This window comes from Nycticebus coucang, chromosome 12, assembly GCF_027406575.1.
Source record: "Nycticebus coucang isolate mNycCou1 chromosome 12, mNycCou1.pri, whole genome shotgun sequence".
In the NCBI taxonomy this organism is placed as follows: domain Eukaryota; kingdom Metazoa; phylum Chordata; class Mammalia; order Primates; family Lorisidae; genus Nycticebus; species Nycticebus coucang.
This window is the reverse complement of record NC_069791.1, coordinates 2923516-2940147: the sequence shown is the minus strand read 5'-3', so window position 1 is coordinate 2940147 and position 16632 is coordinate 2923516. Positions and strand designations below refer to the sequence as shown.

Here is a 16632-nt window from a genome sequence, read left to right as displayed (position 1 = left end):
AACAGACACACTGATGGACCAGAATGGAGAACCCAGAAACTGGAAAATGTTATTAACGGTAGCCTCCCATCCAGGAGAGACAGGAAAATGTTATTACAGAAGCCCCCCATCCAGGAGAGACAGGAATATGTTATCACGGCAGCCCCCCATCCAGGAGAGACAAGAAAATGTTATTACAGCAGCCCCCCATCCAGGAAAGACAAGAAAACGTTATTACGGCAGCCCCCCATCCAGGAGAGACAAGAAAATGTTATTACAGCAGCCCCCGCATCCAGGAGAGACAGAAAAATGTTATTACGGCAGCCCCCCAATCCACCAGAGACAGGAAAATGTTATTACGGCAGCCCTACATCAAGGAGAGACAGGAAAACATTATTACGGCTGCCCCCCATCTACCAGAGACAGGAAAATGTTATTACAGCAGCCCCCCATTCAGGAGAGACAAGAAAACATTATTGCGGTAGCCCCCCATCAAGGAGAGACAGGAAAACGTTATTGTGGCAGCCCCCCCATCCAGGAGAGACAAGAAAACGTTATTACAGCAGCCCCCCATCCATGAGAGACAGGAAAACATTATTACGGTAGCCCCCCATCCATGAGAGACAGGAAAATGTTATTACGGCAGTCCCCCACCCATGAGAGACAGGAAAACATTATTACAGCAGCCCCCCCATCCAGGAGAGACAAGAAAACATGATTATGGCAGCCCCCCACCCCCATCCAGAAGAGACAGGAAAATGTTGTTATGGCAGCCCCCCATCCAGGAGAGATACACTCCACGAAACCACAGATCACACCCAAGCCTATGTTTACAACCTTTCTTTACACATACCTATAAGGAAGTTCAGTTTGCAAACTAGACAGAACAGGACATTAACAGTAACTATTTTATAAAAGCAATTATAAAAATATGCTATAAAAATGTAAATATGGTCTCTTTCTGACACAACCTATACTACATAGTATCTTCAGACCACAGATGACCACAGGTGTAACCAAAAATGTGGCGAGAGAAACTGGAGATAAAGAGAGAGCGCCATCCACTCATGCATTAGACACGCAGATAGAGAGAGAGAGTGCCATCCACTCATGCATTAGACACGCAGATAGAGAGAGAGAGTGCCATCCACTCATGCATTAGACACGCAGATAGAGAGAGAGAGTGCCATCCACTCATGCATTACACACGCAGATAGAGAGAGAGTACCATCCACTCAAGCATTAGACACGCAGATAGAGAGAGAGAGTGCCATCCACTCATGCATTAGACACGCAGATAGAGAGAGAGAGTACCATCCACTCAAGCATCAGACACGCAGATAGAGAGAGTGCCATCCACTCCTGCATTAGACACGCAGATAGAGAGCGCCATCCACTCATGCATTAGACACGCAGATAGAGCACCTCCACTCGTGCATTAGACACGCAGATAGAGAGGGCGCCATCCACTCGTGCATTAGACACACAGATACAGAGAGCGCCATCCACTCGTGCATTAGACACGCAGATACAGAGAGCGCCATCCACTCGTGCATTAGACACGCAGATAGAGCGCCATCTACTCGTGCATTAGACACGCAGATAGAGAGAGCGCCATCCACTCATGCATTAGACACGCAGATAGAGAGAGAGCGCCATCCACTCATGCATTACACACGCAGATAGAGAGAGAGTGCCATCCACTCATGCATTAGACACGCAGATAGAGAGAGTGCCATCCACTCATGCATTAGACACGCAGAGAGAGAGAGTGCCATCCACCCATGCATTAGACACGCAGATAGAGAGAGTGCCATCCACTCATGCATTAGACACGCAGATAGAGCGCATCCACTCATGCATTAGACACGCAGATAGAGAGAGCACCATCCACTCATGCATTAGACACGCAGATAGAGAGAGTGCCATCCACTCATGCATTAGACACGCAGATAGAGAGAGAGAGCGCCATCCACTCATGCATTAGACACGCAGATAGAGCGCCATCCACTCATGCATTAGACACGCAGATAGAGAGAGCACCAGCCACTCATGCATTAGACACGCAGATAGAGAGAGTGCCATCCACACATGCATTAGTCATGCAGATAAAGAGAGAGCGCCATCCACTCATGCATTAGACACGCAGATAGAGCGCCATCCACCCATGCATTAGACACGCAGATAGAGAGAGCGCCATCCACCCATGCATTAGACACGCAGATAGAGAGAGTGCCATCCACTCATGCATTAGACACGCAGATAGAGAGAGAGAGTGCCATCCACTCATGCATTAGACACGCAGATAGAGCGCCAGCCACTCATGCATTAGACACGCAGATAGAGCGCCAGCCACTCATGCATTAGACACGCAGATAGAGAGGGAGAGTGCCATCCACTCATGCATTAGACATGCAGATAGAGAGCGCCATCCACTCATGCATTAGACACGCAGATAGAGAGAGAGTGCCATCCACTCATGCATTAGACACGCAGATAGAGAGAGAGTGCCATCCACTCATGCATTAGACACGCAGATAAAGAGAGAGAGTACCATCCACTCATGCATTAGACACGCAGATAGAGAGAGAGAGAGCGCCATCCACTCATGCATTAGACACGCAGATAAAGAGAGAGAGTACCATCCACTCATGCATTAGACACGCAGATAGAGAGAGAGTGCCATCCACTCATGCATTAGACACGCAGATAGAGAGAGAGTGCCATCCACTCATGCATTAGACATGCAGATAGAGAGAGCACCATCCACACATGGGTAATGTGGTGCTCCTCAGCGTAGGGGATGGTGCCGTGGTCCACAAGTGATCGGTAATGGTTCACTATTTGGAGAACAGCAGTCTGGATCCTGTGTGCCTCCTGAACACACTCATGAGTGCAAAGAGGGACATGCAGTTTTTCTCCAATGATTAGAATTGGCAAAAGAGAAGTAAAACAGTGTTAACGAATTTGCCTGTTGCTCTGCTGTTCGACCCTCTGGTTCTTTGTCCAGTATAGAGCATCAGAAGATATGTGCATTGAGGTCACTGTGAGCTGTGATGCCACAGCACTCTACCCAGGGCGACAGACTGAGACTCTGTCTAAGAAAGAAAGAAGGGAAGGAGAGAGGGAGGGAGAGGAGAGAGAGAAAGGAAGAAGGTGGAAAGAAAGAAAGCATGTGTATAACCAGTAACCGGTAAATAGATCCAGTGTTTATCATTTGACTGTCTAGCATCCTCCAGCTATCACTGACGTTTAAAAACTAACTAACCAAAAAAATAAAGAGTGAATTAGAAATGAATGAAACAAATATAAGGAAGTATTAAAGATGGATTTTTTGTTTTGTTTTGTTTTTTGTTTTTGGCCAGAGCTGGGTTTCAATCTGACACCTCCGGCATATGGGGCCGGCGCCCTACTCCTTTGAGCCACAAGCGCCCTAAGATGGATTTTTTTTTTTTTTCTGCAGTTTTTGCCTGGATCGGGTTCGAACCCACCATCTCCAGTATGTGGGGCTGGTGCCCTACTCCTTGAGCCATAGGCGCCACCCAAGATGGATTTTTTTTTAATAAAAAGCACCTAAGGAAACGTGCCCAAATTTCCCAGCTGTTCTGTGTATCCCAACTCAAAAAAAGAATTTTGGATAGCAAATTAGATTACATGAGAAGTTTAATATGATTTTTTAAAAATCAGCCCAATTTAAATGCACAATTTCTCCACAAAAATCAAAAAAGCTTTTGACTGTTTAGGGTTTTTTTCTATTTGAAATGCTTTGCAAAGCCCTTTGAGGCACATTTACAGCCAGTGATATTTTATGGTGGCTGAATCGAATGAGTTGAGACATGTATCATATCACTACTTAAGCAGGTGAAACATGATTTAGGTTAAAGAGACCAGGATTTAGATGCTCGGGGGTAGGAAGGAATAATAAAGTCTCTTTAACCCTTTTTCTGGAACCAGGATGGTTTGTATTGTACATTATAAAAACAAACACTCAACAGATATCCAGGCCCTGCACATTCTCTCTGAGGTAAATACTTGCACAAAGGAAATCCGTACACTTAGCAGCACATGGAAATCACGTGTGAAGCATCGCTTGGAAAGTGATGTCATCTACAAGAAACAGCTTCCAGCTCGGTCTCTGTTTATCTTTCCATCTCTAGTCTTCAGATTTTCCATGAGGATAAGTAAGCAGGCCATCATAGTGTTCTTGTAAAAAGCATGCAATTTCTGTTGTCAAACAAATCAGGGGAATCTCCCATGGAGATTTTTAAAAGACCACAATGTCCATATGCAATGGTCTTGTCTTGGTTTATTCATTATTGGAGACTGACTTATTATAAGTGTTTTGGATTATTCATCTAGCAAATCTTTATGAAGCATTTACTGAATACCAGATAGGTCTTAGGCCAGGCTTTGTGGGCACAAAGTTTAACAGCGGCTACTGGCTCAAAGCGCTTACAATCCAGGCGGGAGACAGACGTGGGGGGTCAGTCACCACCCTGCAGTGGGGCAAGGGTGATGCTCCAGGTGAGTGGAAGAGCCTGGGGAGGTAGAGAGGAGAGACTTCATTCAGACTGGGCAGTGGTTCTCCACCCTACCTCACCAGCACTGCCTTTGGGGGGAAGGGAATACAAAGTTTATCATCTTCACCATTTATAAATGTACAGTGCAATAAAAGACAGGATGTCCCAAAGTCACCCATAAAGTCACCAGACATAGGTAAAATGGGAAACTGTAGCTAAATGTACCTTTATTCACAAGACATTCATTTAAAAATTTTACAAAATATTCTGTACATGTTAGCCACCTCTTGGTAAAATTTTATGATGAATATTTTGTGACTAAAGGTCCACTTAGCTATCATTTCCCATTTTCCTATGTATGGTGACTTTTGGGACACCCTGTATATTCACATTGTTGTGAAACTACTTTCCAGAACTTTCTCATCTTTTAAACTAAAAACTCTCTATACATTAAGCCATTCCCTGTCTACTCCACTTCCCATTTGAGCAACCACCATTCTATTCTTTATTTCTGAGAATTTGGCTACTTACACTGCACAGAAGTGGAGTCACACTGTGAATGTGTTTCTGTAACTGGTTTCTTTCATTGAGTACCACGTCCTCAGGGTCACCTGGGGCAGGACCTCTCCCATGTCCAGGCTGAGTGATGTCCCACTGTAGTTGGGTAGCACTTTGTGTTTATCCATTCTGCCATCACTGGACCACACTCCACTTTTTTGAAACAAATATATTGTAACTCCCCCTTTACCATCTGAAATAAATTGATGATAGATCTACTTTGAAAAATATATAAAGCTTCAAATGTAATGTAAAAGAAAAAGGAAAGGAAATAAATTTTAAGACAAATGTAGTTCAGTTGATTGTTGCCTACACTGGAAGACACGTGAGGGGGTAACTTCCTGCGTGGTGTAATTTCCATAAGTCACACATGTACATGAAAGGCGTTCTCATTAGCAATAGGACTTTTTTCCAAAGTGGTGGACAACCCTTGGCCTCACAGTTCCATCCCCGCAGGAGACAGACAAAGCAAAGAATAACTTCTATGGTAGTTACATTTCTGGAATCTGTAACACCATGAAAAAAAACATTTTGTATTTATATATTTTTAAAAGAGTTAAGTTCTAACTTTTATATATAACTGACTTTTTATACAAAGTTTATAGAAAAAAATTATATATAAAGTTTATATAACTAACTTCTTATAGAAACAGAGTTTTCACCTACATAAGTATCTGGAGGACATTCAAAAGTTGAACAAGATGCAGGGCCATTCATTACAAGTCAGCTCCCCAGTGCACTTGCAAGATAAGTAACATATCTGGCCCCTACAACTAACTGCAGATAATGCAACCTAGTTATGACATTAAAACATACAAACACACACCATGCTACAAAATGCCCCTCAGGGGCCAGACCACAGTCAAACCTGACAGACATGTCAAGGGAAGGTTTAAGCTGAATTGTGAAGAACTTCCAGGAATTAGCCAACTGTGTACTAAGTACGCAAAAATTATTTGTTGCATGAGTGAATGAAGGAAGCCTGATTTTTTATTCCTGTGTATACTTACTTCTTGAGAAATTGTTGCAGCATTTAAATTTAAGCTTTTACCATAGTTGAAATAGAATTCTCCGTCAGTAAGTCAGCCTGTAAGGCAGAGGCCACCTAGGGCCTTAGGATGGCAGTCGTTTGGTCGTGGCTCTGTGGGCCACCACGTGTCAGTCTCCTGCACGGAAAGTCACAGTAACTGTGTGGGATGGCGTGTCTGTACCCTCTGCTCCCCACCGGCCTGGTTGCTTTGAGGTGAAGCCCGTAGACTTCCAGACATTACTGTTAGTCATTAGTCTGTTCTTCCTGATTATTTCCAACAGGATATTGAGGAGACGATGAACACGGCTTTGAGTGAACTGCGAGAGCTGGAGAGGCAGAGCACGGCCAAGCACGCCCCCGACGTGGTGCTGGACACCCTGGAGCAAGTGAAAAACGCGCCTGCCCCTGCCATCTCCTCGGAGGCTCTCAGCCCCTTGCACAACGCTGCCCTCAGGGGCTCCGAGCCTCAGATCCGACGGAGCACCAGCTCCTCCAGTGACACGATGAGCACTTTTAAGCCCATGGTGGCACCCCGGATGGGCGTGCAGCTGAAGCCGCCCGCACTGAGGCCGAAACCTGCTGTTCTTCCAAAAACAAACCCCACCGTAGGACCTGCCCCGCCTTCTCAGGGCCCCACAGACAAGTCTTGTACAATGTGAAACCAGCTGAGCAAAGTCACAAAGGGAAGAGGGTTAAAGAAGAAAACAGATTAGTGACGGAAGTCAACAACCCAAAACGTTCCCTAGTTCTGTGCTGTAACTGGAGAGCTCTGGCTTTTCTGTGTTGTCGAATGTGATGTCAGAGCCTGGCTAAATTAACACGGGCATTTGTATTTTGTAATTTTTTTAATAATGGGACATATCTTATGTAATTTTAAAGACAATAGAAACATTTAGACTTACTTGAAAACCCAGTGCCGCCCACTTGCAGCCAAGGCTGCGCTGTGCCACGGCAGACTCAGTGTGCGGAGGTCAGAAGGCCGCGGCCAAGGCAGGTGAACCCGACTCCAGGTCTCACTGGTCTCATGACAGGAGCTGATCTGGGCACTTGGGGTGATGACTGAAAAGCGATCATGACATTTCTTGGTAGCTGACAGTGAGCGCCTCCAACTCCGTGAAGAGCAGACATCAGCTCCTGTCACTGTGGGGGGTTCCCAGTGGAGCCTCAGCCCGCAGCCGTCACTTCCCTGGTCCAGGTGAAAGCCTCCTGGAAGGGTGGAGCCTCCGCCATCACTGCCTGAGCTAGACCCAGGGAAGGGGAGGGAGACCCCTCCAAAGCTGCCGATGTTGCTCCTCCGTGAGGTTTCCAAGTCCCTCCCCTGCCTTTACAAAAGACAAGAACAGTCTCGTTTTAAAGACTTGCTGGTTATGCTACTCCACAAACCCCTCCCAAGATTTGTTGTTCGATAACTGCCTGGAAAATATTTCTGTGTCCCCCCACCCCAATCCCTCCATTCTCCCTTGTGGAAACAGAAAGCAGGTGCACCCAAGGCCTTGGTCCATCCACGTTCTCTTCTAAGTCACCTTGGCTCCGTTAAACATGCTACAAAGGCCCAGTGACCCTAAATTTGAAACTCCAGTGTCACCTCCACTCATCTGTGAGCCACCAACCAGAGCTGGCTGTGGTACCTGAGTAACAGCTCTGCCGGGCCAGTGTGACCTTGTTGTTCCAGAAGGATTTCCCCTCAGTTTTCCACGTGACTTCCTTTCTCTTTCCTTCTTTCCTTTTCTTTCTCTCTCTCCCTCCCTCTCTCTCCCACTTTCTCTCTCTCTTGTTTCTCTTTATATAGTTAACTCTCAGAGACCGTCTTTCTCTGGTATCCTGGCACACAGATACATATAATTTTTCTTTGGCCCATATTTATTCTATATTTTCCCTTTATCTTAAACATTTTGCCTTGAATTCAGTTGTTTTCACTAAGGTACAGATTACCATTGCCCTGTCAGCAGCGCATGACATCACCTCTAGACCCGGGAGGTGTCTAAAGCATTTTACCTGCTTTACCCTTGAACTTACTGATGAGAAGTTGGTTTGCTTGTTTGTTTGTTTGTTTTTTTAAGAAAAATTGATGGCTCAGAACTAACCCCTTTGGACTACCATCGATTTCCTTCTAGATTTGGCTTTAAACTGGCAGCCACGTGCATGCTCACCTGAGGGTTACAGAGTGCGGACTTTAATCCGTCGGCCCCCCGCTGAACACGTGGAGCACACACGAGTCCGGATCGGGACTATGACTTTGACCTCTACCTCAGTTTGCCATTCTCATCAGCCTATTGCAGGAAGAGATCGAAGTGACAAGATGCTGTTACCCTTCAGAGTCACTCTGCCGGTTGCTTGCCCATGGCCTAATTTCACAAATAGATTGAATCGTGATTTTTTTTCTCAAGTATTTCAAGGAATGGTAAACTTTTAAACCTCTGAATCTTCAGAGCCGTCCTTCTTGCCTATTTTGAAAAAGAGGCCCAGCTCACAGTCTGTCCCACCCCTCACCACTTCTGAGCTCTAGTGCTCCTGCAGCACGGGGCACCACCCAGTGGAGATTGAGATTTGGATAGCACCGGCCCTTTCATACAGGCCTCCCACATCCCTAGGAAGTTGAAACTTCCCTGAATAATCCACCCAGTCCTTTAAAAACCATTTTCCTTCCTCGATGGAAGAGTAAGACGTTAACAGGGCGTGGAAAGGGCAGAGGAGGGTTGGATTTCCTTTCTCCAGTGTCCTCTGTGAGCATTGCCTCGGCTTTCCCGACCTCCCTCCTGCAAGCTCACTCCAGGCTTCCCCTGCAGTCCTCCCCCCACCATCACCACCGCGTCTCCTCACTCGGCGTTTCTGTCTACGGTGGAATTGCCTTTGTACCTGCAGTCGGGACTCTGCTGCCCTGGCTGGCAGGCCTCCTGCTGCCGCAGACCCTCAGCGCCTTGAGGCTGTGCCTTCTTTCAGGAGACAGCTGCTGCTGCTCCTCAGTCACGCCCCACCTTCCCTGTTCTTCTGTCATCACCTTGAGGCTTTTTCCCCAACTCCAAGTGAAGGTTATGACCTCAGAGGTCACTTTTTACTTTGTTGGATAAAAGTCTTCAGATTCCAGGGATGAGACAGGGTGGCCGCTTCACGGGAACCCACAGGAAGACCCAGCAAGGCCCATGAACAGCTACTGTGGCTGAGCAGGTCCCCCTGCCCGGCCTTCTTTACCACCACGGCTGCAGCACACAGAGGGAAAGGGAGGAGAGGGAAGGAGACAGGAGGCCTCTGCCCCAGCTCCAAGGGTCTTACCTGTGTCCATGTGCGGCTCGGGCAGGGTGGCTTTGATGGTGAGTAAATGAGGGGTCTGCGGAGATCCTGGCTCCACTCATACACGCATGTGTAGGTTCAGCTGATCTGTGTACACCGCGTCACACCCACACGACCACTGGAGTGGATGTGCCAGCTCAGCCTTTAGAGTTGAGTGGGGGTGTCGGGAGTGGCTAGTTAGGGCGGGGAGAAAGGCACTCAGCACGCATTTCTGACACTGTCATGTAAACTGTTTCAGCCAGTTGAGCGGCACTTTGTGGAGCTCTGTAGAGTTCAGACCACACCGCCGTCGAGTATTTTTACGTATCTTCACACATCGCAGTCTGGCATCAATGCCCATTTATAGAATAATTCACAGCAGGGTCCCACTCAGCCAGCAGTGGTAGGAGCAGTTACAATGGCTGCCGAGCTCCAGATGTCACATTCTATCAGTTAAGAGTTTTCCGTCTTCACAATTTTTGCAGTTCCCCACATGGGTTTAATTAAAGAAAAGAAAAAAGGACGTGGCTAGTGGCTACAAATGGAAGAAATTTTTGTCTGATCACTACAGCCTCTCAAATCCCAAGTCAGATAGGTAGTGGGTCTGATGGAGAGGGGGTCAAAGACCTCAGATTTGGGCTGACACTCCTGACCACAGCAGTGCGAGGCCACAGTGCGGGAGGTGGGGCTGGGACTCAGTCTCGCTTTCTATTTCCCACCACCACCCACCTCAGAGGCCTGAGACGCAGGCAGCTTAGACCTGAAGGCTGCGCAGTGTGAACAGGGCCCCTGGTCCCCCCCACCCCTGAGCCACCAGTGCACCTTCCAGCCGGGCTGGAGTGACAAGCTTGGTGCTGGGTGACTTTAGCAAAGCTTTGTCAGATTGATAAAACAAACTGGAATTTGAGCTTTCACTTGCCCTAGTATGCTTTCTTTAAAAAAAAAAAAAAATATATATATATAGTCTGTGTGATATGAGATGGATACCCATATCCTTAAATTACATAGGGAATTTTGTATGTTTAATCATACTGGGTTCCGTATCGCTTATCTTAGAAACAGTTTAGTGAAAGGACTGTATACACCGTGCATTTGTGAATGCCCCCTTAGAGCATTCTTCAAGTTCCCTGTGTAGTGTGATGGTTATTCTAGGTATTTAAAGTGTAGTAAGCAGCGTGTCCCAAGAGAGACTGCTGTCCACCGCCACACTCCGGGTGACCTGCCCACAAGGCGAAATCAGTTCAACCCCTCCCTGCGGTTGGGTCTGTGGCAGTGCTGGTAGCTCCCTGCTTGTGACTGTCACCTACTGTGTTGCTGTACATCCGTAGTATGTACACGTGAAAGTGCCTTTCTATCTAGAGGACTTCTAGCCTTGCTTGTACTGTGGCCCACTCCCCGCCCACTCACCTGCTGCTCCGGGCCTCCTGCCTGGGCGTCTAGAAACTTCTCCCTCCTCCCCGGCTTCTCTGCCCTGTTCCTGTGTCCCGGTGTGCAGTAGTGCCCCTCTCGCGTCCTTGTCTGACATGGGACTGTCTCGTGCTCCGTGTAGACGTGATTGTGCCTTTCTGGCCCCTGCTCCCACCCCGTGTCCTCCCACCCACCAGCCGTCCCGTTCCAGCACTGCCACCTGCCGGCGCGTCGCCCAGCTCCGCTGCCTCTCACCATCCCATTCCCTCCTCTCGGAGGCGAGACTAAAGGGGAATGCTTTTACAACTCTGTTTTGTTAATCTGTGTGACAATGCACTTTGCGTCTAGTACTGTACCTTTGGCATGTACCATTCCAGCTTCGGTCTGCAGCCAGGTTTGTCTTCACTGCGTATCTTTATAATAAACAAGATAGTTGGCTGCCTTTGCTTCTGGGTCGGTGTGGTTGTCTGTGGCGTTTTGTTCCTTTCTTTTCTTTCTTTTTTTTTTTTTTTTTTTATGTGGTTTTTGGCCGGGGCTGGGTATGCACCCGCCACCTCCGGCATATGGGACCAGCACCCTACTCCTTGAGCCACAGGCGCCGTCCGTTCCTTTCTTTTCTTTCTGTTACCACTATTCTCCTCCCCCCATCCCCGTAGCTGGGTTGCATTAAATAATGTGAAACTTTTACCACCTTTCAAAGAAAAAAGACGTGTTTAGCTTCACTTTCACTTTCGTTCACTCATTTTCAAATAGGGAAATAGGGGGTCAGTTACAGGGCCCTGCCCATGAGGCTGCACGTTTCAGAGTCACAGTGCAGGGGGTGGGAGTGGGGGTCGGGGAGAGGGTCAGGGGACAGTGGGGGGGACGCTGAGGCAGCCCCACCTGAGAGGCTGTGCCATCCTGCTTCACACACACCAGATGGAAATCTTCCTTTCAGAAGGGCTGTGACGTAATCAGTCTTGTGAAGCCGATCTTTGGTTTCATTTGAATATATTGAAAAGTAATCCTTAGATATTGACTCTGCTGAGAAATCACCATGTATGGTTTTTTCGTCATATAGTAAGTTAAGATGCTCTTGATGTCCAGCAATACTTAGTAAATAGTTTTGTAAAACAGTGTCAGTCATGTCCTAGATTGACTTTTTTTTTTATTATTGTTAAATCATAGCTGTGTACATTAGTGCAATCAAGGGGTACAATGTGCTGGTTTCATATACAATCTGAAATATTCTCATCAAACTGTTCAACGTAGCCTTCATGGCATTTTCTTAGTCACTGTATGTAGACATTTGTATTCTGCATTTAGTAAGTTTCGCCTGTACCCAATCTAAGATGCACCGTAGGTGTGGCCCCGCCCATTACCCTCCCTCCACTCTAACCTCCCCCCTCCCTTCCCCTTCCTTGGCCCTTTCCCCATACTCTTGTGCTATAGTTGGGTTATAGCCTTCATGCGAAAGCTATAATTTAGCTTCATAGTAGGGCTGAGTACATTGGATACTTTTTCTTCCATTCCTGAGATACTTTGCTAAGAAGAATATGTTCCAGCTCCATCCATGTAAACATGAAAGAGGCAAAGTCTCCATCTTTCTTTAAGGCTGCATAATATTCCATGGTATATATGTACCACAATTTGCTATTGATAAGAAATGTGGAGTTCTTAAAAGATGATATGTAAGTCAAGAGGGGAAAACTGTTTATTAAAGCGTAAAAACAAACAGAAAAGTTCACAAATCATTACTGTAACAGTTTTCACCAGTTAACCCGTGCAGGCACCACCCAGATTGAGGAGTGGTAAAGAACGTTACCAGCGCCCGGGAAGACGGCGTGCTCTGGTTCTCCCGAGCTAGTCAGTGCACAGGTGACGCCCGGGTGGTTGGTTTGCCTGTCATTTGAGCCCTTCGTAGATGGATTCTTACCGTGTGTAGACTGCGTCTGGCCTTACTGCTGAGCTATGTGTTCGTAAGTGTTGTCACTGACAGCTAAGCAGTAGGTCTTCCCTTTTTACTGCTATATAGAATTCCATTACATGAATATGCTTAATATTATATTTACTTTCATATTTCCTGATCAAGCTTGGGTACTGTATGCAGAAATCTTTAATCATGGAGAAATGCATGGTGGAAAAACACAACCCCCTACCTGCTAACGAACGTGGTTTTTCAAAACATGATGGAATAACGCTAGACTAAGCCGTTAACTCGAAGATGCGCGTGACAGCAGCAAGAGTGGTTTGTATTTATTTCCAAAGAAAGAAACACCATCCAATCTGGAAGCAAGAAATGTTCACAGACGACACTGAGATTCTCCTGACGCCGCAGTTCTCTCGTCTGGATGCTTTTCTTTGATGTCCACTTCAAACCCAGAGAGTTGGGTTTAGAGGCCCCACCCCCATCCCCGGAGCAAATGCCCAAACCAGACTGCAGGATTGTTCCAGGAAAGACCCCACTGTCCTCCAGCTCCCTTACTGCTGTCAGACCCAATAGATCCAATGGCCAGCCTGCCGCGACCCCTCCCGTTGAGAAGAGGGGCCGGCTCCATCACATCTCCCACTCCTGAGTCAGAGTCCCATGGGGGGTCTGGTTGTTGCCTCCCACAGTTCAAATGCCTGTGCCTGAGAGGACAGGAAACAGGTTTTCTGGGTTTGTCTTTTGTAGTTGGACATCTATGGAGGAAAGTTCCCCCAAGTTTGATCTAGAGTGTCAAAAAGGCCCTGGGAAGCCCACACTGGCAGGTCCCATTCTATGGGTCCTATCTCCCCGTTTGGATTTTGGAAAATATATTTGATATATTTTGGGGAGACAACCACAGTAAAATTCATCAAATCATCAGTAGCCTTTTATCTGTTTCTACATAGTAGATAGAAAACGTGGTTTCTGCAGTCAAAACAAAACAAAATGGATGTATCAGAACAAGTGCAGGCAGGTGTGTGTGTGAGGATATGTTTGGGCATGTGAGCATGTGAGGGTGTGTAAGAGAGACACCCCTCTGTGTGTGTGTGTATGTGTGTGTGAGAATGTGTCAGAGAAACAGCGAGAGAGGGAAGGAGGGTGGGTGGTGGAGAGGGAGTGCTCCTTCCACAGTCTGAGACAACACTTCATTCAGCATGAAGGTCTTGTGGACAGTTGTGGTGTGGCCCAGAGGACGTCCAGCTCCAGGATGTTTGCCCCCCAGCTCTGCTGACCATGGTGCCTTCTGCATACCCATCAGCGCTTGATCAGGACTTCTGAAGAGGACTCAGGTCTGCCGCTATCGGGACTCTGGACGGACGGCCCTCTCCGTGACAGTGCATTGCACTAATCTTTCGTCTTTGACCTATCCAGGGAATTCCTATGTAAAAATCATGTCCCTCTGGCGGCGCCTGTGGCTCAAGGAGTAGGACGCCGGTCCCATATGCCGGAGGTGGCAGGTTCAAACCTAGCCCCGGCCAAAAAACAAAAACAAAAAATCATGTCCTCTAAATGAAAGCAGATTATGCGCCCATAAACCAGGGGATAGGGAAGCATTATTTACAGCCTGGCGACATACTCAAAATAGTACAACGATGTGACATTAACAAACTTAAAAACAAGGTTTTAGGTTCTAGGCCTTTGATGAATGACTGCACTCATTTTAAAAAAGGCAACGTGGTCAAGATTTGTAATAGAGATTATAATTTGAATTTTGGTCTGTAAGCCAAGGATTTATATTTCATTAATAACTGAATATTAGAGGTGTTAGGAGATGAGGGAAAAGAAATTTTAAGTAAGCCAAATCTGGTCTGCATTCAAATTCATTTACTAGACTTCAACAAATTACCAACCTATGCCACAATCACTTTTATATGGTCTTCTAACCCTGACACTGTTTATTTTTTGCAGAGTTGAATTCCCATTCTGCATGTAATTGTGAATCCTTGCTGGGTTTTTCTCCTTCACAGCAATTCACATTAGACATCTCAGTAAACATGATTTTCTAATGGCTGTATAATATTCTAGAACATGAACACATTACTTAATCGTTCTCCTACCCCTAAGGGAGCCTGTTTGCAGGTTTGAATGTTACATTGTGGCGAGCAGCTCTGCACATAATAATTACCTGGTTTGGGATCATTAATTTATCACTGACTCCAAAAAGTGAAATCACTGGATCAGAGGTACCTCTAAAGCTCATGATAAATATTGCCAACCTGTTTTCCAGAAAGATTGCACAAATTTACACTCCAGCAGCAATGCCCAACAGTACACACACGTGGTGGGTAAATACCAGGTTCCGCCTAAACCCTTGGCGGTCTTGGTTAACATGCACACCCACGTTTCCAGAGAGCAAAGTCCCATCATGCTCAACCTCAGACAACTCCACGTTGTTTTTTTTTGTTTGTTTTTTAGAGACAAAGTCTCACTTTGTCACCCTCAGTAGAGTGCTGTGGCATCACAGCTCACAGCAACCTCCAGCTCCTGGGCTTAGGCGATCCTCCTGCCTCAGCCTCCCGAGTAGCTGGGACTCGTTGTTTTGACTAAACATCAGCAGATGTTCCTGGGGCACCTGAAACTCAACAGACCCCCAGATTGAATCCACTTTCTTTGATTCCAAAACACGTTCTGCGATGCTCTGCACATCAACCTGGTCCTCCAGACTCATGTTTACTTCAGTCCTGTGCTTGTTCCCCTCTGCCACAGCTGTTGTAACAGCCTCCTGGACGGTGTCCTGTGCCCCCAGCCAGCTCCCCACAGTGGCCCTTCTACACTTCTGTTGCTCGTCCTCCTTACAACAAGACAAAATCACTGAAAGCATTCTATGTGCCAGACATTGTTGTAAATATGTTCTGTAATAACAGCCAACATGCATTCAGGGCCCACCCCATGCTACAAACAGTCGTTTAGTCTGAAGAACAAAGCTGAGGGACAGCTACCAACGTTATCACCATCTTCACAGGTGAGGAAGTTAAGCCACAAACGCATCAAGCTCTTGCGTGGTCACAGAGCGAGGGAGCAGCCACACTGGATTCCCAGCCACCTGGTCCTGGAGCCTGTGCTCCTAACCCCTGCTGTGTTCTGACCCCTGTACGGTGCTTCTGCCATTCCCATGCTTAAAAGCCATCCATGGCTTCAGAGAAGGTGGTGTGCAGGAAGGCTGGTGTGCCAGGCCACCTCTGACCTCAGCTGGCGTCTCTCCCTCCTGGGCGCCACTCCCTTTGATTTCCGCCACACCTGGTGACCTTTCCAGGAACACACTAGGCCACACGCTCCCTCAGCACACACTGTGCCATTCCTCAGCCCAAAGCATCTCACAGCACATGCTGATATCTGCCTATTGGAATAATAATTCCTCCTTCCAAACCCAATAAAAAGTTTCCTCCTCCATGACGCATTCCCCAAACTTCGCAGCTGGCACTAACCGCCCACTGCACTTCACTTCCACGTAAACAGGCTCTCCTGGGGATACAGCTGTGAGCAGGACACACGGGTGTCCTGGTCTCACAAAGTGCATCAGTGCGTTTATTGTACTGTAATACACTGCGAAGTCGTGTCGTGACAGCACTTAAGAAGCCCACAACTCACTCGGGAAGAAATTCAGGGGACGACAACTGCTATGAAAAAGCAAAAGTGAAACAGAACAGAGTCATACAATTTAGAGTGTCGGGGAGGAGGATTTTGGATGGGAAAGTTTGCATGTCACCTCGGAGGTGGCAGGATGTGAACAAAGATTTGAAGGATGAGAAGGAACCAGCACTGAGAAAGGAGAAAAGGGTCACGCGTGCGGGGAGCTGCACACACAGAAACAGGCCGTGCTCAGAGTGGCTCAGGGCTCAAAACTGTGACCAGGCCCTACAAGCAAGAAGAGCTGCAGGTAAAAAGGAAGGCCAGAGAGTGGCCACCGAGAGGGAACGGAGGGT

General features: G+C 47.1%; 1 protein-coding gene and 1 long non-coding RNA gene across 5 annotated transcripts in view; one reads left to right on the top strand and one right to left on the bottom strand.

The window, feature by feature from the left end:
- The window catches only part of SRGAP1 (SLIT-ROBO Rho GTPase activating protein 1), a 318865-nt gene extending 310724 nt beyond the window's left edge, over positions 1–8141 (top strand). For both annotated transcript variants that reach the window (XM_053555895.1, XM_053555894.1), the window contains exon 22: positions 6369–8141. In XM_053555895.1, the coding sequence (XP_053411870.1) occupies positions 6369–6746 (378 nt within the window). In that variant the 3' untranslated portion in view covers positions 6747–8141. The remainder of the gene's footprint in view (positions 1–6368) is intronic.
- LOC128561538 (uncharacterized) lies at positions 3638–11558 on the bottom strand. Of its 3 annotated transcripts, XR_008373280.1 has the most exons (6): positions 8944–11558; positions 8238–8357; positions 6990–7409; positions 5371–6223; positions 5031–5250; positions 3638–4517 (listed from the first exon to the last, which is right to left on the bottom strand). It is a non-coding gene; the product is annotated as an uncharacterized LOC128561538 (long non-coding RNA). The 3 variants fall into 3 exon arrangements; XR_008373279.1 differs by having other exon boundaries at positions 8238–11558; XR_008373281.1 differs by having other exon boundaries at positions 6990–9548; positions 10762–11558.
- Positions 11559–16632: the final 5074 nt, after the last annotated feature.